Source organism: Agrilus planipennis, unplaced genomic scaffold, assembly GCF_000699045.2.
Source record: "Agrilus planipennis isolate EAB-ADULT unplaced genomic scaffold, Apla_2.0 scaffold211, whole genome shotgun sequence".
NCBI classification, from domain to species: domain Eukaryota; kingdom Metazoa; phylum Arthropoda; class Insecta; order Coleoptera; family Buprestidae; genus Agrilus; species Agrilus planipennis.
The window spans coordinates 196,521-224,093 of record NW_020438967.1 but is presented as its reverse complement, the minus strand read 5'-3'; the positions used below and the strand labels follow the sequence as shown (position 1 = coordinate 224,093).

Below are 27,573 nucleotides of genomic sequence, written 5' to 3'. Positions count from 1 at the left end.
TAACAGACTCCAGTAACTGATACTTTTTAGTAGTTATGAATCACCTTCGCATATGCGATATGGCATCAGAAAGCACACCCCTTTGCCAAAAAGCTAGTCAGTGATGGGATTAGCCGATATTATGGAGTACCAATAGAATTTTAATCCGACCAAGGCAGGATCTTCGAGTCGGGTTTAATCAAGGTCACTGTACTAATGGGCATTATAAAAATGAGAACTATGCGGATGGTTGAGCGATTTAAGATAACTCTGGAGGTCAATTTAAGAAGCTTTGTCAACAACTACCCCTATTCACCTTAGCGTATATATCCGTTATCTATGAGACACCGGCAAGCATTTTATTTGGGAAAGAACTCAGATTGCCAGCAAACATGTTTGGTCATCCTGGAGACCCTCCAATATATGTGAACGAACTACGAAAACGCACCATCCATAATGCTATACGTACGATTCGAAGTGACCACATGAAGACCAGATAAGATCGAACGATTTAATAAAGGCTACAAAGTTTGGCTATACAATGCATCAAGACAAAAGTGGCGTTGCCCGAAACTACTACAGACCTGGTATTATCCATACAACGTTATTCGACGCATCAACTCCAGATCTCCCTGAAGATTACACTATTACGAAATACTTCGCGCCCGGCCACACATCCCCACGCACGCACACACGCACGCACGCACGCACGTGGTCCTAGAAAGGCCGGAAGTACGGAGGTTGAGGGGTTTTAGTCGTTTGGACGGCTGGGTGTCTTTTGAAGATTTCCCCTCTTCCACGGCAACATAAAAAAAATCGGAAGAGTGAGTTAGTACGAGTACGAGGCGATGCAAAGCGAAGCAGAATGAGTGAAGAAGGGACAAAGTGTGCGATACTGCAGTTAATTGATAATTAATAACAGTAGTGATAATTAGAAAGTAAATAATTAAATAAAAGTAATAATGCAAGGTGTCTGATGACGTGACGATTTTAATTATGGGTATTGCAACTGTTAGTCTAATATCAAATTTGACAAATCACCCATTTTCTTTAATCAACTTATTGGCTGCTTCTGCTACGCGATATGTTCTTTTATAATTTTCGTTGTTCGTAAAAAGGACCTTTACCTCTAATTTTACTTTCAATCATCATATGAGGTAATAGAGTATGTAACTCATTTAATAGCCCCAGACATAAATAGGTACACACCATATCTTTCACTGCAAATAATGATTCTATGGAGGGTAGAGTGTGTTTCACACCCAATTCCATATCATTATGATACGACCCCGCCCTTTAGGCATACTATCCACGAGTTTTGACAATCACTATTTGAAAAATTATCCCAGATATCTTGATGTTTAACGACGAAATCGGTAGCTGTTCTTTGTGTGGTTTCTTTTCATCTTATGCAATACTGTTTCAATAACATTTAGGTCTCGACTACTTGAAGGCCAGTCTAAAACTATTACACCATGGTCTTTAAACCATTTTTCTTTTTTTAGAATTTAGTCATATGGCATGATGATGTCCCATTTTGCTGAAAAATAAAACCTCTATCAGGACGCAACTTTCTTATGCTTGGCAGCAGGCTTTCACTCAGTGTTTGCTGATATTTCTTGGCATTTACTATTCTCTCGACAAATTTTAAAGTTCCTAATCCTTTAGAGAACATGCATCCTCACACCATTACGCTTTCTTCAATCTTGCTTGCTGATTCCATTGAGCAGTTATCTTTCTCAAGCTGAAATGCCGCGATTTTTTACAGAGTTTCACTAAAAGTCTTCGCCCAGAGCTTTTGCCAGCAATCTTAATAGGTAGTGCCTATTTCACCAAAGTGTCTTATGATTCCTTCAACAGTTGTAACAAGTCTAACAAGTTTAGGTCGTGAATACTTTAATAACAGAAATGAAAACCCAAATTTATTATTTTATTAATAAACACAGATTTTCCAAAAAAAAGTACATTCAAAATCCCAATAAAAATAAAATCAAAGAAATAGAAACTCAAAACCAAAATAAAATTTAAAAAAACACAAAGAATACGAAAATTAAAAAATGAGTATACCCTTACGTTATATCATAAAGTCTAGGAGCCCCTATCCGAAGACGAAATGAAATCGGGTGGAGAAATTATTCCCACACTTCACAAATGTATAATTAATTAAGGAATTTTGCACTTGCTGGCAATCCACGACCCATATTGATGACCTTATTTTATAAATATAAATAATGAATAGTTTCACTCAACAAAACACGCACAAGGCACAACTGACCTTTTCTGTACAACATAGCCTTTTATGTACCAGCATCTTCACAGACTATTGTCATATTTGAAGTCTTTTAAAAATTCATTTTCTTTAGATCAGTCAAATTTATATTTTCTTTAATAACATCGTCTAATTGACGACCGAAGTCTTTAACTATTATGCACATCAGCAAAAACCAACAAATGGAAAAGGATTGTAGGTGTGTAAAATGCAGTGAATCAAATAAAGGTGAAACTGATATGCAATGGCCGAAAGAAAATAATTAATGGTCAATAACTGATGTAATGAATAAATTACTCGAAATTGATGTGAAATATTCGAGTCTAATGAAAAAGTATAAAACACAAATGAAAATAAACAAGGACCTAAAAGATGAAGTGGATAACCTCAAAAAAAACTGAATAATGAAATAAATCTATGGGAACAAGACAAGATAAATAATAATGTTATAATAAAAGGTGTTCCGGAAATGGAAGGAACAGATAGATTGGAAACGATTATAAATAAATTAGGTAAAATATAAGAAACAGAAATAACATACAAAAAAGTATATCGATTAGGAAAGGATGATAGATTCCCAGCCCCAATAAAAATATGCTTTCATAACAAACAATAAAAGGAGCGATTTCTTCAGGCTAAAAGACGAAGAAAATAACACTAAATGACCTAGGGGTACAGCAATTGGTTAATGATAATAAACTCATCTTCATTGACCATGAACTAACAAAAAAGAAATCAAGTATTATTTAAAGAATATCTAGCTTTCAAAAAAGAACATAGGTTTAAATTCCTTTGGGTGAAAAATGGCAAAATGACATTAAATATAATGTATAAAACAGAATTTACAAGTAAAATCCTAAATTTCCCATTGACAAACGATATACTCATTTGAAAATCGAATATAAGCGATTAATGAAACAAAACTAAGCTGTACGTACAAAAGGACATTAAATATACATCACGGTTTACAACTGACATTCAAAAATTAATAAGAGAAAGAGATAAATTGTATAAAAATATTACACTTCAGTTAACTGGAAGGCATGATGTGAAAAAGAATTCAAATTGATTAAAAATAAAATATTACAAGAAATAAGGAAAAAGAAATCGAGATACTTTTCTAGCAGATGGAGCAAAGCAGCTAACAACCCCAAAAAATAGTGGCAAGTTGTAAACACTATACTAAACAATAAAACACCTAATAAAAAAATCACATCAATAATAAAAAACGTCACTGTCATCACTGACCCGAAAGAAATATCAAGGAAGCATAATCAATACTTCACACGTGTTAGCAAGTCAATTATAGCAGAAATTGGGGAAACAAAGTAGCGAACGAATAAATCAAGTTAAAAAATTCGGCGGTGGGAATAGATAATGTATCAGTCGATGACATCAAGCTTATTAATTCGATCCTAAATTAGGTATTTTTCTTAATATATTTAAAAATTTAAAGTTGTACCAATCTTTAAAAATAGCGACCCAAATTGTGTTAAAAATTACAGGCCGATTGCAATTGCATCAGTGTTCTTAAAAATTTAGGAGCATGTCCTAAGAAACACAATTATCCACTTCATTGGTGAAACAAAAATTACAGACAACTACGAATATGATTTCATAAAAAACAGAACACAAAATGTGCAACGATAGATTTTTTGAGCTACATTAATTCGAACTTGGACAAAGGCTCAATAGTGATTGTAGTTTTTGTTGACTGACAAGAAGCATTTGATATTGTTGGCCACATAATTCTGCTAAATAAACTCTCCCGTATGAGTTTGTGTAGTAAAATAAACACACTCATAAGGTATTATCTAGAAAACAGATCACAAGTGGTAATAATCAATGACATAAATAGTAGTAATCTAGCTATAATTGTGGAGTTCTCCAGGGGTCACTACTTGGCCCTCTCTAATACTCATTATTAGTATCTTCACTTAAAGCTGAATTTAGAAGTCGCCACTTTACCTTTGCTGATGATAAAGCATTCCTCTATGAGGGTCTTGACACTAACCGATTAAATCACCTTGTTAGCAACGATTAGCTGACAGTGACATGAGCATTAACATAAATAATAAAAATATTAAAAAGTGGAGTACAGAAAATATTTGGGTCTTATGATTTGATTGGTGAGAAATTAACATGGGAAAAACATCATGAAAAGCCTTACTCTTCATTAGGTAATCTACAGATGCTAAATGTATTTAAGTGTAGGTAACAGTTACCAAATTTATAATTCCTATATCCTATCTAATATACTATACCCCATAAACATTTGGGGTAATTCTAGTGTAACCAATTTAAAAAAGATACATTTCAAAATAAAGCAGTGAAGATACTATTAAAAGAGGAGTATCAATACGGAGGAACTATACAATAAATACTGATTGAATACAGTAAAACAGCTATTACAAGTGGAGAGTTGCGAATGTATTTTAAGTTCTAGAAGGGAAATTAAAGTGTAATAACTTTCCATTTAAAAATGAAGATGTTCATAATCATCTACTTAGAAGTACAAGTAATATCCATGTGTCATCATGTCGTACTAATAAGCAACCGAATAATCCGCTACCATCCGCAATCGGAATTTATAACTCGTTACCACCTAAGCATTAAATAATGAATTTAGATTTAGGTAATCAATCTTGTCATTCATAGCAAAATTGCTATATTTATAGGATTATTATTATTATTATTATACTACAGCGTCTTATACCCTGTATGCTCCCGATACCAGTGAAATATCACTGCTTGGGAAGGTTATTGAATAAATAATAAAATTCCGATATAAAATGTCCATGTCTTATTATTTATCTTTCTGTATTGTACAATTAATATGTTCATAAAATGAAATATAACTCCAACACTTTAATTGTTGATACCCTATTCAATAAAATTCAAAGTAAAAAGGAGAACGTTTAAATGATATAGCTGCAGACTTTTTAACATTCAGTATCGCTAAATTGTTTTGACTCCATTCATTATAAATCGTCCAACGCTACTGCAGTCTAAGGAATGTTTAGGCGTAATACAATGGTTAACTATTGCACTAGAGACTAGAATTATTTTTGTTTTTTTAATGCGGCCTCGTGCAACTTTATCAAAGCCCAAAATTAATTGAATGAAACTTTGTATTTTATTATTCTACTAGATTGAAATTTGCTATTAAAAAAAAGTAAGTATTGAAAAATTTTAAATACCTATATATTTTTAGTAAGAAATAGAAATTACCACTAAATTTAACTGTTCTCCCAATAGTGGCTTCAATTCTTGCAGATCATGGTCGGCTTTATTCCAATCTCCATCCATGACGTGCTGCCGAAATTTCGCTGCAGACGGATGATCTAAACGACATCCTGATTCATCCATCAAGGATTCGGCGGTACGACTAAAAATATAGCATGTATTAGCCTTATAATTACATTCTGTCACTGGAATATGGATCCTAAGTAGTAATAATTTAATAGTGTTTTTAAGTTCTTCAATAATTAGTGTAAATAAATAATTTTTGTCGTTATCAGTATTTGACATAAACAATCAGAAGTTTCGTGGCGGGTTAAAGTCAGTAACAAATAAGTTTACCTTAAGATACGTTTCCGCTATAGTAACTGATCTTTTCAGTTGGCTTTGCTGAAATGGGCCAGCTAAATAAAGCCAAATTGGGTGAATAAACAACGTTAACATTCCAGATATCGAAAGTAGACCTATACAACACTTCTTTCTTTTGTTACAATGGCTTAATAGTTGGAGAGTTGTTAACGCCTAATGTCAGTTTATTCGTAATAACTTTTTAGGCGAGCACCAAAAGCATAAAGTATTGTATTAAGAGTTTCGACCGTAACATAACTAACAAGGTTGCGTTTCAATGTCTTAGTAAAAGACTAATATCTCTAACAGTTTTCCAGAAAAAATCGATTATTTTATATTCGAAACCTTGTATCAGTAGGAAAGGCTTAATTTCGCATCCAACGGTATCATTTAATATGAGTCATTCCATTTGAAAAAAAAACCGTTATTCGCCTTGTAAGATTGTCAAAAGTAGATTTCGATATTTCCGGCACTGAATTACGTACAAATTTTGTCCACAAAAAACGATACAGTAAGTCGTGTAAAAACAAACTGTCCAAATTGCAGCTTTTACTGAACTGAACTCGTGTTTTTTTAACAGTTGAATATCTCAAAAACTACTAGATAGGTACAGAGAAGTGTTAATAAAGTCGACCTAAAATTAAACAAACAAACCAAAAATGTAACAAAATATACAGGGTGTTCCATTTAAAATAACGAAGTTAGCTTGCGTTCAGAACAAATTGAGCACTTGGTACGATTTAAAATATTTTCTGTATATGCACCATATGATTCCAAACCACTTTTATAAACTCATTTTGTTGTTTAAATGTATAACAGTTATGAATGAAACCGCCTTAGATGAAACATCCTGTATATACACGTATTTACCCATAAATAATTCAACTAATAAAATTTAAAAAATTAAATTTAAGTAGTTCTTCCCCCTTATCAGTTACGGTGAGCTCGAAGCACAATTGCTTCGAGTAGTCGAAATTCACTTTTGTGAACAATTAGTTTAATCACTTAGTGTTCAACATTGTTTGAAAAATATTTAAAGGAATTGTATGTAAATAAGTATGCAACACATCGTATACTTAAGCATAAGAAACTGCTGATACTAAGTACGTAANATTAATAGACTGGAACACCGCTATGAGAAATGTATCAGCCTTGGAGGAGATTATGTTGAGAAATAAAAAAAAAAAATTTTTAAAAACCTTGTTTTTCTTGGTCAGGCCGGAAACTTATCAATCCACCCTCGTATATTAAAATTAAAATTTTAATCAGAATCCAATCTGCAGCCACATAATAAATATATTTACAGCTATTATCTCCAGCAAAATAGAAGCTAAAAATCCAAAATTAAAATAGTTGTGAATTTTGGAAGAAATTATTTTTCCGTTTCTTGCATTTTTTTTTTTTGATCAAGCAAGCAAGAATCAAGTTCGCTTGCTGCCCATATTGAAGATACATCAATTTTCTACAACTTTCGTTTTGTAGTCGATCCAAATTAATTCTTAGTTTTCAACGTAGATCAAAAAAACGAAATTTTTTGTATTTTCTGCTGTTTTTCTTCGCTATTTAGTTTTAATGAGTGAGTGCTATAATTTAATACATTTTGTTTCCTGGAACGTTTCCTACAATCCTGCACAATTCATTTTCTGTTATTAATTATAGCAAAATTACTACTTTTCCAGTTTTAATGCTTTATTTGACATTTTCGCCCAATCATAGATACTGATACACGCTCAACCAAAGCAGATAATTCGTTTACTATACCACTCAGTACATCACGGCATGCGAAATATAATTCTGCACAACCACAAGAGCGTCGGTTATGTAGTAGATACATTTAATTATATCTGATTTTCTTGGGAATGCTGCGGTTCACTAGCGTTTGTTCACGTCAGCAAAATTTTATTTAATAAACATTGCCTAACAAAATGTCCCCAAAAGGGCAGAGTATACTGTACTTAGAAACAAGTAATGAAACATTTGAAGAATTAGAGTCTTGATGTGTAAGGTTAGCCCAGCCCTCTGCTTCGCAAAACTTCGTAAACCAACTGGCAGTATAAGCATTAATCGAAGAAGTCAGAGTCAATATTTATGGTAAACAATGTAGGCCTTCTCCGAGAACGTGATCATAGACAAAGATCGAGCACTACCAAGTCATTACGAGAGTTTAAGAGTCAAAATTAGCTGTTATAATTAACAAACCGGGCACCATGGAAAGAATTATTGGTAGGACCTGCACTTATAAGAACTGGAGTAACATCTGAAACCTACTAGAATAGTCAAATTGAAAGATTCCTGAAGCTTTGGGTAACTGATGACTCGGTTCAGTGAAGCACTTCAACAATGTCGAATGATTAGAAGAGCTACTGAGCCGTTAAGAGCATGTCTTCGCCTTCTCAGGTGAAGATTTCGGTAGGACCAATTTAACACGACTGTATCAACATCCGAACAACAAAAACCATCAACCAGCTACAAGTAAGAGGAAATATAACCTTATAAAGGGCATTCTTAAGCAAGGAAATATCTCAAGATTCTTAGAATTCCCCTATAGTGCTGGCACGCAAGATGATTCCACGAGATTTTGAATAGACTGCAGGAAGATGAACAATGTAAAGCAGAAGGACACTACCCATTACCGCGGATCGACGACACACTAAATTGTCCAGCTGCATTTACATTATTTTCTACTCTACATTTGAAAAGTAGAACCTAGTAGGCGGAAGTACATACGCAGAATATGGAGAATACTGCGTTCACAACTATAAATGGCTTATGGCTGTTCAGTGTGATGCCTTTTGAATTGTTCACTACACTAAGTTTTCAAAAGATTAATAGACACTATATTACATGAACTAAACTGGAAAATTTTACTTAGACATTAATACTATGGGAAAAACTTAAAAAAATTGGCAGCCGAAAACTAAAGCCCGGTCCCAAGAAATGCATCCTGTTTGGGAAAAAAATGAATTAACTACAACAAGTTAAAAACGCCGAAGGAAATTAAGACCGACCACAACAAAACAAATCCCGTACGAAATTGACCTATACCAAAAAATCAGCACCAATCAACCACTATACATCATCTCTGATTGGTATTCTGGAATATTTGAAAGGTAACATCTGGAGGCACTGAAGAATGCAATCTAGTGATAGCGTCACAATGTAGGTGCACAAAAAGTACCCCAGTTAATGAGCCGTCAATGATACACTCGCCAAGTTGGCGGCAGTGTTATCTTATCGCGCTCCGCAAACTTCAAGTAACCTTCACGGCAGCTGGTACGCACACAGGTCAAATGCACGTGATGAAGATCAATAGTGGTCTGCACTCCGTAGTTATCGTTCGATTGGAAAAATTCTATTATCACAAAATACAAAAATAAGTATATTTTGAAGATACCATGCAAAAAATAAAGTATTCGCATGCAAAATATGCAGACATGGTGGTCACACAGAAAGTGTAGTACCGCAGCGAGTGCGTGAAGACCAGTAAAGATAACAGATCGGTACTGACGAAATCATTTTGCGATTAATGAGTATTCGAGTCATTGCACGGTAAACAGAGATTCCGCGTGATACGGTACAGATTTATTATTTATTATAGATTACCGAAATTCACTATACCTATGACGTATTCGACAAACCACACCTACCAGGATATACCTATGTTGCTTTTGCAAATTTTACCGTTATGAAAACTGTCGTCGTATGAAATTACCGATGCATTCCCTACTTGCCCGTCTTCGCGTACGGAACTCCACCATCGTAACTAGCGATGCTGCGTTACAGAATTACGCAAGGAAATCCTGATTGGGGCTTTCGGTAAGACTATTACACTCATGTTTATGTCAATGATGCAAAATGGTTCTTTTTTTCATGTACCTTCTCCCTCAATTTTCCGGAGAACTGATATACTGTATAAACTTACATTTGAATTTCATCGTTAATGCCAACACTAATACTGTGGTATGTTATCCCAGGTACAAGACGATAAGAAGACCTAGGGACCTTCAGACCCTTGAAGATTCACAGGCTATGGAACCACGGTTAAAACCCTCAAACATTTCAATAAGCAGTGACTTCAAGAATACGAGTTCGATATCACGTATTAGCCAGGTAAACAACACGGTAACGCAGATGCACTATACCGGAGATCTTGTGTGGAAAACTGCAAACATTGTTCATGTGCGAAGAAGAACGGACTATCAGCCTTTTGTTGCTATTTAACTACCGTCCAGCCTGAAATCCTAGGAAAATAAATTAATCGAGGACCAAAGGAAGCACGAATATTTTGGCCCATTGCTCCGGCGGTCGCCACTCAGTCCTAAGCGACGATGGTCTTACACAGCTATCTTCTACGACTTTTACATTTTCTTCTAGTAGATAAAAAATTTTAATAGAGTTAATATAGCTCCATTTGTATATTTTGAGAAGTTCATTGCTTTTATTTCTAGTTTTACTTGTGCTGTTTCTGTAACGTTCACTTAAATTGCCATTATGGGACCAGAGACCCAAAAGTAACAATAGGGGATTAAAAATAAGTTTTAAAAGTTTGGTCTAGTAGACATCCTCAAGGCACAAAATACAACAAAAGTCTTATTTTACAATTCAATGACAATTAAGCACGCAAATCGTCTTTTATGAAGATAAAATTTACGATTTGAACCTGCAATTTGAATACCGGCGGCCTGTATCTATAGGGCTGTTCGGAAAGTCATTTCGTTTTTTTTTGTGGAAATGAAAGACAGTTTTCGTATTATAAACAAATATTATATTAAATTATATATTGACCGTTCTGGTCCAACACCTTTTGCCATCTTTCTGGTAGTAGCATAATTCCACGCTCATAAAATTTTTGGTCTTTGCTGGCAAAAAACTGATCGAGGAGGTTTTTGACCTCCTCATTTGAGGTGAAGGTTTTACCGTCTAAAAAATTTTGGAGTGACCGGAACAAATAATAATCCGATGGTGCCAGGTCTGGAGAATATGGTGGGTGTAGCATTGTATCCCATTCAAGCTGTAAAAGCTTTTGGCGAGTGACCAAACTTGTGTGAGGTCTCGCGTTGTCTTGGTGAAACACTACACCTTTCCTGTTGATTAGTTCTGACCTTTTCTGTTGAAGTGCATCATTCAGTTTGTCCAGCTGATGACAGTAGACTTCCGAATTAATCGTTGTGTTATCCGGTAAAAGCTCAAAAAAAACGATTCCTTTAAAATCCCACCAAACAGACAGCATCACCTTTTTTTGGTGAATATCGGCTTTGGAAATGGTTTGAGCCGGTTCATCTTTTTTGCTCCATGACCTCTTGCGTTTGACGTTGTTGTATACAACCCATTTTTCGTCCCCAGTGATGATGCGCTTCAAAAACGGATCATTTTCGTGACGTTTGAGAAGCGAATCGCAGACGTCAATGCGGCGACACAGATTTCTCTCTGTGAGAACATGGGGAACCCATACATCGAGCTTCGAGGATAATCCCAGGCCTTTCAAGTGGTCATAAACTGTTGAATTTGATAAATTTAACCTCAATCCGATCTCACGTGTTGTTATTCGCCGGTTCACATCAACTAATGCCTTTATCGCGTCTTTATCAGCTTCAACCGGCCTTCCCGAACGTGGTGCATCTTCGACATCAAAATTGCCGGATCGAAATTTAGCGAACCAGTTCTGGCACTGGCGTACTGTCAACACACCTTCTCCATACACATCAGTCAATTTCTTTCTGGCTTGAACAGCATTTTTACCCTTTCTGTAGTAAAACAGTAAGATATGTCGAAAATGCTGCTTATCGCTCTCCATATTTAAAAGGGCACCAACCAAAAACTACTGCGTATAATTAATTGGAATTTTTCACACACAAGCCTTGCTATATGAGCTCTCAACGCATATAAAAATTATACGGCTTAAATGTGAAGTTGGGTGCAAAAGAATACAATTAAATCCTCTGTCGGGAAAAAACGAAATGACTTTCCGAACAACCCGATAGATTATTGCACTCGGCAAGCGCCCGCTCCGCGAGCGGTACGCGCCTCCTAGCCTTCTCCGCTGTGATGCAGCTCTCCCACTACTTTAAGTCCTATGCTGCTTCAACGCAATTTCGAACGAAACACCGTTGAAACACTTTTAGCGACATTATAACGAAAAATTGAAGTATGTTTTTAGATAACCTCTCAAAGTTTCCATATCTCTGATGCGAATTTCGATTGGAGTTGGTTTAGAACAAAGCTGAGTCTTTGAAAATAAGCCATTAAAATTTCCATTTAATTTGTCAATTAGCTATTATTCAAAACAAAAAAGTCCGTCAGAATCCAATTTGCAACCACGCATAATAAATACATGTAGATCCATCATCTCCAGCAACATAGATATTAAAATTTTAAAATTAAAAAAGTTGTGAATTTTTGAAAGAAAACGTTTATTTTTTCTTTTTTTTCCCAAAAAAGCTCCAATCAAGTTCGTTTGCAACCCATACTGAAGATATTTTAATTTTCAATCCATATTAATCCAGTTTTCGCCGTAAATCGAAAAAACAAAATTTTTGCATTTTCTGCGGTTATTCTGACGCCATTTTGTTTTGACAAATAATTGAGTGTTTTAGTACATTTAGTTTCCTGGATCGTTTCCTACAACCCTGCATAGTTCGTTTGCTGTTATTAATTATCGCATTTTGAAAGCTTTATTTCCTGATCTAATAAGGCTCATTATTCAGTCACTTTACTGTAGAGTTGCTTTCCTATTTACAAAATTCATTTCTAAGTATCACTCTTCTATCTCTGTAACTCATCCCTACTTTTTTAAGTATATTTAACATCTTGTCCCATTTACTATTGTCAAAAGCTTTTTCTAAATCTACAAATTCTATGTGTGCACTCTTTTTTCTACAGTTTTCTCTATTGTTATCCGTGATGGTTACTACCACGTTCCGTTTATAATCCTGTGGGACTTTCCCCGTCTCGTAAATGTGACTAACTAGCTTAAACATACGATCTATGAGCTCTTGTTCTGTATGTTTTAAAATTTTCGCCTGTATCTCACCTGTACCTGGCGCCTTATTATTCTTTGAGTTTTTTAATGCTACATCGGTCTTCTCACATTATGGGATAACCTAGCTCATCTAACTCCAACTATCTTCCTTCTCTATTATAACTTATGACCTGCGTATAGGTTCTCTAACTATTCTTTCCACCTGTCCGCCTTTTCCTCATTTGTTATCAAAATCTCATTTCCTTCCAATACTTCTGTAAAATACCTCTTAATCATATCTGTTCTACCTACTTCAAACTTTTTTTTTACTTCTTTACACATCCTATCAATACACTGTTCCTAAGCTGCCCTACACTTCCTTCGTCTGTCCTGCTTTTATATTTCCGCATTTCGTCTATTAATCCTAAAATCTCATTTGTTATCCAGGGTTTCCTACTTTCGTTTAGTTTAAGACCTAGTATATCTGTAGCTGCTGACTTTAGGCACGTTTTAATGCAGCTCCATTCTGTCTAGATGTCCCTGTCATTCGTTTCTCCCGCCGCCTTTAGTATTTCGTCTGTCTTTGTCCCTAGCCTATCACGCGTTTCGTTACATTTTAGTTTTTCTAAGTCGAGACGTCTCCTACCTTCCCTCTTTTTCATAATTTTCAGTTTAAGATTGGTATTCATAACTACAGAGTTATGATCGCTAGCTATATCTGCTCCTAGATAACTCCTACAGTCCTTCACTTGATTTTTAAATCTTTACCTAGCAAGTATGTAATCTAACTGATATTTCCCTAAATCACCTGGCATCTTCCACGTATGGCGCCTCCTAAAATCGATTATTGCATATAAAATTTCTGCCAAAATATTAATGACAATTTCATTAATTTGAATTAACTTTCCATCTAAAATGCACGGCATTGTAGTTTTAATCATTATTTTATTTTTGGATAAATTTTTGTAAATGCCGTACGGAAACTACTAAACTTAATTGCGAGTAAAAATGTCGTGAAAATTCTTCTTTTTCCGAACCCTTGAACGACTAAAAGCATTATTACTTCTTAATATTTTCATTTAGTTCCATTGAATATAACTGGCTGTGGGATGTAACAACAAAATTTAGTCATATATTNGAACTTTCGGACTATTAAACAGTTACATAATTATTTCATTGATTTTATAGTTCCCTATCACCTCTTGCAAGCTTGCTACTTATTACAAAATGCTCAAAAAATTGCGTTATACAAGAATTATTATACGGTACAAATGCTACGGAATGAATTATGACAGCAGATAACGGGAACTGTTTTTATGTAGAAGCATCGACATGGTATGAGAAATGCTAAACAAATACCCTTCCGGAGTTTAATATTCGAATAACAGGGTAAACAGATGTTTGCTACACGCCAAAAAATTCAATAAATGATCTGAATTGAGCAGAATATTCCAAGAATTAAAAAAGCCCCTTCTGCTCTGTTGACCTTTAACTTTCCTCCGATAAAATTTTCATGATAGTATGTAAACTGCTCGGGCCGAAGGCAATAAATTACACGCGGAACGGCTTGTTTTGAATGAAACATAAACTCTAATAACTCCAGAATAACAAACATCTGATCTTCCCGTCGGAAATGGAAATCGGGTCTGAACTGACCCACTTATCTCCAATAATTTCCGTCATTTTCCACATTTCCTTTTCGACTACCATCAAATATGAAGACCGCCTAAACTGCAAACTATATTTGCCATCAGGCATGACTGACCGCAACTTCTGACCAAGTAAAGCGTCCAAACCTTTGCTTGAATATAAAAAGACTCTTTTGCTAAATATCCAACAAAATCATTTCAAATTTCAATATCAAAAAATATATTAAGGTGCTTCCATGAAAACAGGGCAACTCTATGTCCACATGGCATTTTTCACTGCATTAGATTAAATAAATTTTACTTTTTAGTTAATAGGTAACAGCTTAATATGTATTTTATTTATTGCCCTCAAAATGTTTGAAATAATTTACAATTATACTTTTGGCCACCAATATCTGAAAAAGCATTCCTTTTATACACTTTAATTTTAATCAAGACATTTAAAAATATGACTACTTACCTAATAACATCAACAAAATAACAATATTTCGAAAAAACATTACATTAGGTATTGTGGTATATATAACCGAACAGAATATTCGTAGGTTTTCTTCTGAATCATCAGTCCCTAACCCGTCAGTCCCTCGCTTGATTGATCGATTGAGATTGATTATTTTATAGGCAAGGAGCCTTTTTTGTAAATTATTACTTCATAGAGCAAAGGTTTGTTTTATTTTTTACTTTATCTTAAAGAATTTTAGCTAAAACTACATTTGATTAACATTTTTAAGTCAATTAATAATGATACTGTCTAAAATACGTTCCTAATAAAAGTGAAGCTATGCCTGTGTAGGAGTCTTATTTTATTACATTAATTGCCTTAAAAGATCTTATATTACAGTATATCAGCATAATTTTTATCAGTCCATAGCTATGTGTGTCAGTCCCTAGACGTCTAAATTTACAAAATTCTGAATTTCTCTTAAAATACTAAACAAAGTGACTGGTCCTATTGAATATTAATTATTCTATCGATCAGTTATAAATCACACTAATTTAAAATTACACAGTATGTAAAAAATAGTAAAGACAAATCACATCATGCAGTTGCCCTATTTTCATGGAAGCACCCATAAATAGTTGTCGCGAGATCGAGTGGAGTTAGTACGAGTCAGAGAGTTCGAGGCGATAGAAAGAGAAGAAGTAGCGAAAAACTGATAAAGCGTTTGTAGTGTGGTGTATTGTTAAGCAATTAATAATAAAAGTGTTATTTAGACAGTAAATTTTTTAAAAATACGTAATGTGTGAAAGAATTTAAATACGTGACAATATATTCTAAAAAACAATTTGAGGGTGGGTTTTTTACCCCTGAACCAGTAAATATGTACGGCATTGCTGGAAAATGAATCTACGTAATAAGCGTCATAAAATTTGCTAATTGGCTAAAAATAAAAAATTACCCTGGCTTCCAGTACCGTTAGTTTTGTACGGCACTATGTTCTAAATGATTATTTTTCTTTGACCTATATTATTTTAAAAACGCCGTACAAGAATAATTTATCAAAATTACTCACTTAATAACTTAAGTTAAACAAAAGTAAATTGACAAGTTGCTGTTTCGTATGGTACTACAACCCTACATATAATATACGAGGGTGGATTGATAAGTTTCCGGCCTGACCAAGAAAAACAAGGTTTTTAAAAATTTTTTTTTTTATTTCTCAACATAATCTCCTCCAAGGCTGATACATTTCTCATAGCGGTGTTCCAGTCTATTAATGCCATCTCTATAGACTGATTCGTCAAGCTCCTCAAAATAACCATTTACAGCTTCGATTACTTCTTCATTGTCCGCAAATCTCTTACCGCCAAGCCATTTTTTGAGATTAGGGAACAGAAAATAGTCACTCGGGGCTAGGTCTGGAGAGTAAGGAGGGTGCGGCATCAATTCAAACTTTAGATCGTTGATTTTAGCCGTCGCAACGATTGACGTGTGCGCTGGTGCGTTATCGTGATGAAACAAGATTTTTTTCTTCGCCAGATGAGGTCGTTTAATTTTCACCTCGTGGCTCAAACGTTGCAATAAGTCTGCGTAGTATTGACCAGTGATAGTATTACCCTTTGCAAGGTAATCAATGTATATAATACCTCTTGCATCCCAAAAAACAGTAGCCATAACCTTGTTCGCCGAAAAAATTGTTTTTGCCTTCTTTGGAGTTGGTTCCCCTGGTCCAATCCACTGTTTAGACTGTTCTTTGGTTTCAGGAGTGTAGTGGTGGACCCACGTTTCGTCAACGGTTACGAATCGACGCAAAAATTCGCTTGGATTACGCTTATACAATGACAAATTTGCGGTAGAAATGTTTTTTCGAATCAATTTTTGGTCGACTGTTAGCAAACGCGGCACCCATCTTGCACAGAGCTTTTCCATATGCAAATGTTGGTGCAAAATATGTTGCACACGTTCATATGACATCTTACAGGTCTCAGCTATCTCACGCACTTTCAATCTGCGGTCTCCCAGCACTATTTGATGAATTTTTTCGATCATATCTGGAGTTGTGACCTCAACGGGGCGTCCTGAGCGAGGCCCATCAGAGGTGCTCACACGACCCTTTTTAAACTCGGAAACCCACTGCTTAACGGTTGAATATGACGGGGAGGATGTCCCCAGTGTTGAGTCCATCTCTTTTTTAATTTCCTTCGGCGTTAACCCCTTCAAATAAAAGTATTTGATGACAGCACGATTTTCCTGCTTTTCCATTTTTACGAAAACCACAGAGGCGTCTTGTTCAGCGTGCTGTCAAACCTACACTAGCAAGGAGATCGGGCTGAAACTATAGCTACAAGCTATCCAAGGATGGTACTATAGAATGTCACCTCAAGGTAGGCCTAGTGGCGTCATCTCTTGGTTAGGCCGGAAACTTATCAATCCACCCTCGTACAGTGAGTAATTTCACTCCTTGGATTTTTAGCATGGTCTTGTAGTTTAGAAGCCACTCACGAAGTTAGTTTAAAGTATGGATTAATCAATTAAAAATAGGGACTCCGTCCCACGGATTAATAGACGTAACCGTATTTTGCACTTAATTAATGAATAGAGGGGTGAACATCAATATAAAACTTTAAAAGACGGGACTTCGCTCCATTATTTAATACTACAATAGAGCATAGGGTGATTACGACAATCTTTACAGTCTATATCCCTGAAACCCCAATGCAGTGCATAAAATGTTTTCACGCAGCAATTCCGATCAGGTCTCGAATTATATAAAAAAAATCAACAGTCGAGTCTCCTAATAATGAGAACTATCTTGCATTTTTAGAATCGTTTATACAACAAACTACCCTTCAGGCAAAAATTTCTAGGCAACTAAATTTTTATTTGAATTTTTGAAAAAATTAAACAACCCCTTAACGTAAATCTTTCTGAAAGCAGTATCGAAAAAAGTAAAGATTCTCTCTCCTCATAGAGCCAAACGTCCGTGTATAGATAAACAATATAGCAAAGAATTCCTCTTTGCAGATTAATACAATAAATAATAATTGATAATAAACCAGCGATAATAGAGATTCTAGTAAAGCCAGCGAAGATCGAATGGAATCCGTTATAAATTATGATGACCTACAATCAATGGCCTTAGAAAGTTTCCAGCACTAATTTAGTTTTAAAATCATTTATGGAAATAGTTTTGACAATGTTTCAAATAAATGTCCACAAATGCCCAACTGGAAAAAATACAAGAAACAAATGAACTGAAAGAAATGTATCGTCGCCACATCTGTAATCGCCTGCGCTTAATAACAAATCAACACTCATGAAATACCTAAAAATAACACTCCAAGCAGATATAGCGACAGTATATTAACAAGACCTGCAAAAATCTACTTCCTACTTTGAAAATGCTGCCGATAGAAATCTAGCATATGAAATTTCATGCTCAAGTAGCGAAAACGTAAATCTAAATGTGCCTAGTGTACTAAAACGGACGCTTTTCTGGCCAAATAAGAAAACTAAATAATTGCAAAAGACAAAAGCAAAATCTTCCGATTGTTGTATCAAGTGAAACGTAGCAAGTGTATAGTAGAAAAAAGTCGGAGGAAAACTCAGTTAGAAAAAGATAAATTGTCAAAAAAACGGAAGTATAAAGATGAGAAAGAGGAGGTTGTGCAAAAAAAACAAGTAACAACAAAACAATTACTCCAATATCGAAGTGGGATGATTCTTCATCCGACGATAGCGGGTCAGTTTTAAGTATCACAATTAGCACAAATGTTCAAACAAGATCCACATTAGTCAGAAATACCCAAAAATCCAAAACGTATATACTGTGGTACTGTTTGATGGAAAATACTTTCCCGGTTATTGAATTTGTAAGGATTGAAGTATCTTTTTGCATGTTTTTTCTTGTCCTTATGTGAAACAAGCAATGTGTCGAGATCAAAGGCATAGTGCCGCAATAAGGGCTAATGATGGTTTTCCCAATGGTATTGTTTTTTTGTTTAGTCTAATCTACCGATAGTAGTGGAAAAACGAATAAATTACATTTGCTATTTTAGTCAGTAGTAAGAGTAACATTGTAGTATAGTAGATATCTTGTTTCCCGTATTTTATAAACAGGCAACTAAATTTCGTTGAACATCTTCTTTGTTTTACCTTCGACAGTTAATTCTTTTGGACCCAGTTCTGCGATATATCATTTGGCGACCGGGACAGGACTCTTGGGTTATTATTGTTGAATTATTGGTTTATTATTTGATTATCTATTAAAACGAGAAAAATGGAAGAAGAAAAATACAGTGCTAAGAATCAGTTTTACGAAAGCCCTGAATTCATTACAAGTTATGTTGGACAATACAGAATCTACAATAGCAACTTTAAGTAAGAGTAGCGTTTTGTACTTGAGAAGACAAGTTAACCGATTTAAATTATTGTCAGTGTCATATAATGAAGGTCATATTATAATATTAGAGACCAATATCGAAACTGAGTTGCAAAAGGAGTACGATGAAACGGATCGGTACAAGCATAGATTTTTAACAGTCAAATATTTCTTCACCGGAAGTACAATGGGTGACAGTAAGTTAGTGCAAAATTTGGTTGATTGGTCCCATCCGTTTCTTCTATTGATGAAAACAAGAGATTTTTTAAGTTGCTGTCGAAAGAAATTGTTAAATTTAATGGAGGCATTCGCGTGTGCCTGTCCTTGTTTCAAAAAAATCTACGAAGACAAAAATATGTGCAATGAAGACAAGTTCCAGTATTTCCACCAACTGGAAGCAATTATGGTAAGATGATAAGAAGTTCAAAGAGTAGGTACGAACAAAACGAACTTTTGATTGAAATTAATGTGGATACCTAAGAATTTGCGAAGCATTGGTGTGTTGACATGGCCAGAACTTGACCAAGCAACGATTATGTTACTAAAGTTGGCACAGGCGTCAGATTTTCAAGAGAACATTGACCAACTTGTTCGAGAAAGGGGTGTAACGAAAGCGAGCGGCATTAGCGGATTGAATCCATTTTTAGACGAACAAGGATTGCTTAGGGTGGGCGGAAGACTTAATAATGCAGCAATTCCATTTGATCAGAAGCACCCTGTAATAATTAGTTCGAAAAATTGCTAATAAAAAAAAAGAACATGAACGGTTACTACACGCTGGCTGTCAAACCGTATTAGCATCTCTTCCTACTAAGTATTGGTCGCTTTCAGCAACAATAAAGGGGATCCTTAGAACTTGCGTTAAGTGTTTTCGAACAAGCACAACTGGAAATGCCTACATAATGGGAAATCTACCCGTTTCCAGAGTAAACCCAGCAGCAATATATTATTCAACTGGAGTGGATTATGCCAGACCATTTTGTTTGAAAGAAAAACCAAGGAGCAAAGTATCAACAAAGACATACATTTGTACTTTTATTTGTTTTGCAGTTAAGACAGTTCACATTGAATTGGCAGCAAATCTAACGACAGATGCATTTTTGAAATGTTTAAGGCGATTTATAACTAGATAAGGAATGCGTCGTCCCTTGTGCTCCGATAATGGCACAAATTTTGTAGGTGCAAGTAATCAGTTAGATGAATTCGCATCTCTGTTCGCGAACGAAGCACACAACGATCAAATAGCAAGCATTCTAGCCCAACAAAAAATCAGTGGCATTTAATTCCTCCTGGCGCACTACATTTTGGTGGTTTATGAGAAAGTTCCGTCAAATCAGTGAAGGGTAATTTGAAACGAATTGTAGGAGAAACAAAATTAACGTCATCGTCATCATTAGGTCGTCAGTCCCAAGACTGGTTGGACACGTACCTCCACTCTTTTCTATCCTGAGCTAAACTTCGCATCTAAAACTAGAACAACCTACATCCTTAATTATTTGCGAACAGTAATGTACCCAGGTTTACCTCTACCCCTCCTAACTTCCGTTTCTGCCACTAATATGTCTCTGACTAGACCTTCAAGCATGAGAAGGTGTTCTACTAACCAATTTCGCCAATTTTAATTGACTTCCATAGAGTCCTTTGTTCTCTTACTTTTTTTAATACCTCTTCATTTCTAACCTTCTCTATTCACGGTATCTTCATCATTCGCCTGTAACACCACATTTCGAACGCTTTTAAAATTTTCCTCATTTACTTCTCTACGTTGCCTCATCTCTATAACTGCCTGTTGTTCTTTATACAAGCTAAGTATCACTCTTCTATCTTTGTAAGTGATCCCTACATTTTTAAGTATATTTAACATCTTGTCCCATTAAACATTGTCAAAAACTTTTTCTAATATACAAATCCTATGTACGCACTCTTTCCCTTTTCTATCGATTTCTCTATTGTTACCAGTAAAGATAGAATGGCCTCCCGCGTTCCTCTATTTCTTCTAAACCCAAATTGATCTTCCCCTAATAGTTCTTCCACCCTTTTTTCCATCCTCCTCTGTACAATTCTAGTTAAGATTTTCGACGCATGGGAAATTAAGCTAATTGTTCTAAATGTCTTGCACATACCCGCGCCCCTCTTTTTAGGTAATGTTACTACTACGTTCCGTTTCTAATCCTCTGGGACATTCCCCGTCTCGTAAATGTGACTAACTAACATCGAACTCTTCACTTCTTATGGGATAACCTAGCTCATCTATCTCCACACTATCTTCCTTCTCTAACATATCTCCTACTTCATGGCCTGCGTATAGGTTCTCTAAATATTATTTCCACCTATCTGCCTTTTTCTCATGTTCTATCAAAATAACCCCTGCCTCGTTTCTTATATTATTACTACTGTATCCTACATCTCTAAAATTCCCTTTAATTATACCATAAGCTTCATCTATTTTACCTACTTCAAACATTTCTTCTACTTCTTTACACATCCTATCAGCCCACTGTTCTTTAGCTGCCCTACACTTCCTAATTATTTCCCACTTTATTGGGATCCGTCAAATGGGAGGAGCCTAAAAACATGGCGCCGATTAGGGAAAATTTATCGTAGTTCCTATAGTGTACCGTGCAATTTCCAAGTTTTTAAATTTTAAATGTGATTGGGCTGACACAAAACCTCGGAATGGAAATTTCCAATCACATTATAAAATTCGGAAATAACAAATCCGGAAGCTAGCCTTCAAATTCCGTCAAGTTTACTGTCTACTTTTTATAAACTTCGGATTTAAAAAGTGATTCACGTTATATAATTGGTGAGGTGATTCTGGATGATTTAAGCAATATCATATCAATGCAAACACAATATTGCAACTTTGTTGTATTGCAGCAGGTAGGTTCTTAACCTCAAAATACTTATATCGTATCATTAGAATTGTGCTAAATCAATTACACAGAAATAAATAATTTCTCACTTTATAATTTTAGTATGATTCTAGTTTTAAATATTAAGGTTATGGTTGATGGTAAATACTTGCTGAAATACAATCATGTGCATTAAAATGACGTGAACAAATTTTTATTCCGGAATTCACTTCTTTGATACCTACTGCTTTCATCCAAGCTTCTATTAGTTTACTTTTTTCTGTAATTTTCCGAATATATTTTTTACATACATAAAACGGTTAGTTTTTATTGGAAAGTAGTTAATGTAGGTGAAGAGTGAAGATCTATGTCTGAAGTGCTATTGCAGCTTCTCACTGAACATATTAACTTTTTATTTGATTTAACTTTAGAAGAAAACTTCGTCGACTCCATCATCAAAAAAAATTTTACTTTTTTAACGTGTTTTATTATTTTAATAAACAATATTACAATTTGCGTGCACAGTTCCTATGTAAATTTTTCCCTCATTCGAGTTATAAATTTTGCCACCAGATGGTGTATGCCCATTTGACGGATCCCAATACGATTTATAATTTATTTCACCTACACCATCTTTTCTGCATCCTGCGGTTTCTAAGTTTCATTTTTATTTCATCAGACCTAACCACATTTTTTTTTTGTCCTTTTTAGTTTTCCATGGTTTCACAGAAAATAAACACAACTTAATCAAAATCGTCTGTACAACGCAACGAAGTACGAGATAATGAGGGTTCTCAAAAATCTAGAGTACGTTTCGCAGAATTAATATAATCGTACCAACATTTTTTATGAATATATATTTCAGTTTTATGAATAAATAGAATGTGCTCATTATTTTTAATGTTTCACTTTGAGCAATTAATATATTGATTCCTCTTTGTTTAATATGCACGATCTGCAAAGAATTCAATAAATTTCCACAAACAAAACAATTCACAGATATCCATTGCAACTGAATTCACAACCGTATAAAGCATAAACTAAACGAACTGTGTGGCTGTTGACTGAACACTAAAGTACTGGACACCTCGAGTCTAAAAAGATGATTTGAAGGGTGATTTGATGTGAACTGAAATGTTCCAAAAACATTCACATAGTTTTTATAACAATTTTTAGTATTTAAAAAATAATATACCGTAAATATTTATTTATATATATACATATACATGATGGGTTTTAAGCAACGATTTTTTCTTCAGACTACATTGCCAAAAAATTTTTTTTAATTCTTATAAACAATGCATTTGTTTATAACAATTTTGTTTTGTTCATTGTTTGTTATTTATAAGATTACGTTAATATCATCATCATAAGGTCGTCAATCCCAAGACTGGTTGAACACGCATTTCCTATCCTGAGCTAATCTTCGGATTTCTTTAAAACTAGAACATCCCACATTCTTAACTATTTGGGAATAGTAATCTAAACTAGGTCTACCTCTACTCCTCTTAACTCCTCTTTCTGCCTCTATTATGTCTCTGACTAGACCTTCATGCCTGAGAAGGTGTCCTACTAACCTATCTCGCCTACTTTTTATTGACTTCAATAGAGTATTCTGTTTTCCCTCTTTTTAACACCTCTTTATTTCTAACCTTCTCTATCCGCGGTATCCTCATCATTCACCGCTAACATCACATTTCGAACGCTTCTAACCTTTTCTTTTCCGCCGCGCCCACCGTCCATGTTTAGCACCCGTACAGCCCCGTGTTCTAAACATACACCTTTAACAATCTTTTCTTTTTTTTCGAATTTCTAAATTAATCATTCGCGACCACAAAAGTGACTGCTTTTTATTGAAAGCGACTCGACCCTGCACTACTTCTGCTTTATATCCCACTACTCCTTCCATCCTGACTAATCTGATTTCCTAAATACCCAAAATCAGCCACGTCTCCTATCTTTATATTCATTCTTTCCCTACTTTTCTTCCCTTGTATACCAGTATTTTTGTTTTACTTTTATTTATCTTCATACAATACTGTTTTGTCAATACCGCCTCCATTTTATTTAAAGCTATCTCTAACTCCTCCTTGTCAGATGTTAAAAAACTGCTACATTATCTGTACATCTAAGCATACTAATCTTTGTAAATGTGTAAATCTATACCTACAGTTGAACTGTCTTCAATGATATTGATTGCGCCTTCTATGTATAGATAAAAATGTAGCGGTGACAATGTGCATCCTTGTCTGACTCCCTTCCTAATATTTACTTGTCTACATTGCTGCTCCAGCTCTACAACTGCCTGTTGCTCTTTATACAAACTAAGTATCTCTCTTCTATATCTGTAACTCATCCCTACATTTTTAGGTATATTTAACATCTTGTCCCATTTAACATTGTCAAAAACTTTTTCTAAATACAAATCCTACGCGCTGTTTTTTTTTCTATCGTTTTCTCTATTGTTACCCGTAAAGCTAGAATGGCCTCCCGTGTTCCTCCATTTCATCTAAACTCAAATTGAATAGTTTTTCCGCCATTTTTTCCATCCTTCTCTGTACAATTCTAGTTGAGATTTTTGACGTATGGAAAGTTAAGGTAATTGTTCTAAATGTAATTTTTTTGTCTTCCCTGTTGTGCAATACTAGCTAGGCAGAGTTAAAGTAATGTTTTTAAGAACTAAAATTTATATATAACAATTACCTAATTCTTTACGTAGGTGTTTACATTTACCCCTATGTTTTGTGATTATGGGGAAAATGTGAACATGACTTCGGTGAAAATGTAAATAATATTTAGTAGTTAATTCCAGAAAAAACTAAACTTGTACACTATGCATGTATATATACTTTTATTACAGTATTTACCATGCCACGAATTTACACAAAAAAGCGGCAAGGACCGTCATATTCTGCCAAAGATCTGGCACATGCTGTTGAAGATGTAACCTAACGAAATAAGAGTTATCGTGCAGCAGAAAACTATTATGGAGTACCAAAAGCAGTTATTTGCAACCGCATTTCGGAAAGAAAAACTTCAATGAACTCAACCGGGCCTGGTCGTTCACAGGCATTAGCGCCAGAATTTGAAAACGAAATTTCATAATGTTTAACAATAAAGTTGAAAATAGGTCCTTCCGGTAATAAGGCAGAACTGCGAAAATTATTTGGAGAACATGTCAACGTCAAATCAGTAAAGACTCCTTTTAAAGACGGGATTCCCAGTAAGGATTGGTATTATTATTTTATGAAGAGACATCCCAACCTTTCTTTAAAAAAGCCTAAACACCTTCAAAAATTACGAAAGGATGCAAAAAAGCCAGAAGTAATTGATGAATTTTATCGGGATCTAGAAAATGTCAAAATGAAAATGATTTGACTGATGACAAAGATAGTTTTAAATTTAATGCTGACGAGTCAGGATTCAACTGTAACCCAAGTAGAATTAGGGCCATTGGAATTAAAGGAAAGGCCCTCTGTAGGACATCAGGTGCACCTGACAAGGAGTCAACCACAGTATTGGCATGCGTTTCTGCAGATGGTAAAGCACTACCACCATTGATCGTCTTTAAAGGTGCTGGAGTCCATGGGTGCCCGGGCACACACTCGATTGGGTTGGGCACCCAGTCAATTCAGATAATAACCCAACTTGAAAGTTCGGTTCAAATAGTTTAAGCTCGTAAATGAGCAGCCGAGCTCGATCTTTTCAAGTATTTTAATTCAATACACTGATGACCCTTTTTTTAGTCATTTACAGTATTATGATGGGAGCACTCAATGAAACTGTAACGTTGTTGCGCCGCTGATGACTACCCTGAAACATTATATATTGCCTCTAAAACGGTTGGATGGAGAAACCACAATTGTACCAGTGGTTTACTAATGGATTCGTAACTTATGTTAAAGAATTGAGAACTTCCAAAAAATTACCAGAACAAGCGACACATTAACAATTTCAAAGGACGATAAAAACACCAATAAAAAACACGACAATGAAAAAAAAAACGTATTCAATAATTAGATCTGGTAATTAAAACTGAGTTCAAATAAAATAAAAAATACCATAAATACACTAGTTACCTAAATAGGTTATGAGTATCACGCTGTGACTGCCACAGGAAGTTTTTAATTAATATGTTGGGATAGTTATTCCTCTTTAAAATATTTTGCACTTTTAGTAGATTATTTTTAACAAATTCAGCAGAGCAGATGTTTATAATTCTCGTTTTTAGACCTAAAATAGTGTTAATTATGTATTGTAAGGGATGACTATATAAAAAATTCAAGTATCTTTCATGCGACGTTTTTTTTTGGTGTACCAGTTGAATTTAAGTAGAACACCATTCCTAATAAGAAGTACATTAAGGAATGGTAATTTGCTATTTTCTTCTACCCCGTATGTAAATTTAAGGGACGGGTGAAAAGAGCATAACTGTTCGTTTACATAACGTTCCATACCAACAGGTACCACTGTTATACAGTCATCAACATATTTGTAAAAAAATGGCAACTGGTAAGAAAGACTAGCTAAGCATTTTCTAATCACTTCATTTAACGCTAAAACAAGGCTGCTAGGACTTCCAATCACCCCAAAAAATTGTTTATAAAACGTGTCACCAAATTGTGCATAACCAAAATCTATGTATAATTGAAAATGTTCAATGAACTGTTCAAGAGTGAGGTAGGTATTATTTGAAATAGTATTTCAATTCTCTATTATATTTATCTATCATAAAAAATAAAGACGAGAATTATAAAAATCTGCTCACCTGAATTTGTTAAAAATAATCTACTTATGCAAAATATTTTAAAGAGAAACAACTATCCCCATATATTAATTAGAAACTTCCTGTGGTAGTCACAGCCTGATACTCATAACCTATCTAGGGAGGTAACTAGTGTCGGTGCCATCACAGTTGAAAGTGCAAAAAATTTACTTTCCAATATGCTACACTACATTAGAGGGTTCTTGGAAAAATGAAAACGACTTCAAAAATTATAATTTCAATATTATTTTCGGTCCTTACAATACTTCTGAGAAACTATTTACTTAATAAACACAAATGCAAAACAAAACTTTTAAAAAGGGCTAATGTTATTTATAAAATTCCCTTGCAATCTCAGCTATATAGGACAGACAAAAGACTTCTATTTGTAAGAATTAATGAACACAAAAATGACCATAAGAAACAACTACTTGAAACACCTACTTACAAAACCACCTTACTTAAACACAGTATTGAGACAGGCCATTTGCCTAACTAACAATACAAAGGTTTTACATTTAGAAAATAGTTATTTCAAACGCCTTTTTTATAGAAGCTTCCTATATAGTGGTTCAGGGAAATACCGTTCTTAGTTCTAAGTCGGACAATCTTAGTTAATAATTATTTTAATATTTACAGTAAATTTAATCGTAAAAGCAACTTACAACTAAACTAATATGTCTCTGA

At 34.7% G+C, this 27,573-nt stretch overlaps 1 protein-coding gene across 2 annotated transcripts in view; it reads right to left on the bottom strand.

The window, feature by feature from the left end:
* LOC108738436 (WD repeat-containing protein 26) overlaps nucleotides 1-27,573 on the bottom strand; it is a 64,258-nt gene that overhangs the window by 35,047 nt on the left and 1,638 nt on the right. For both annotated transcript variants that reach the window (XM_018471840.1, XM_018471841.1), the window contains exon 2: nucleotides 5,480-5,636. In XM_018471840.1, coding sequence (XP_018327342.1) covers nucleotides 5,480-5,636 — 157 coding nt within the window. The remainder of the gene's footprint in view (nucleotides 1-5,479; nucleotides 5,637-27,573) is intronic.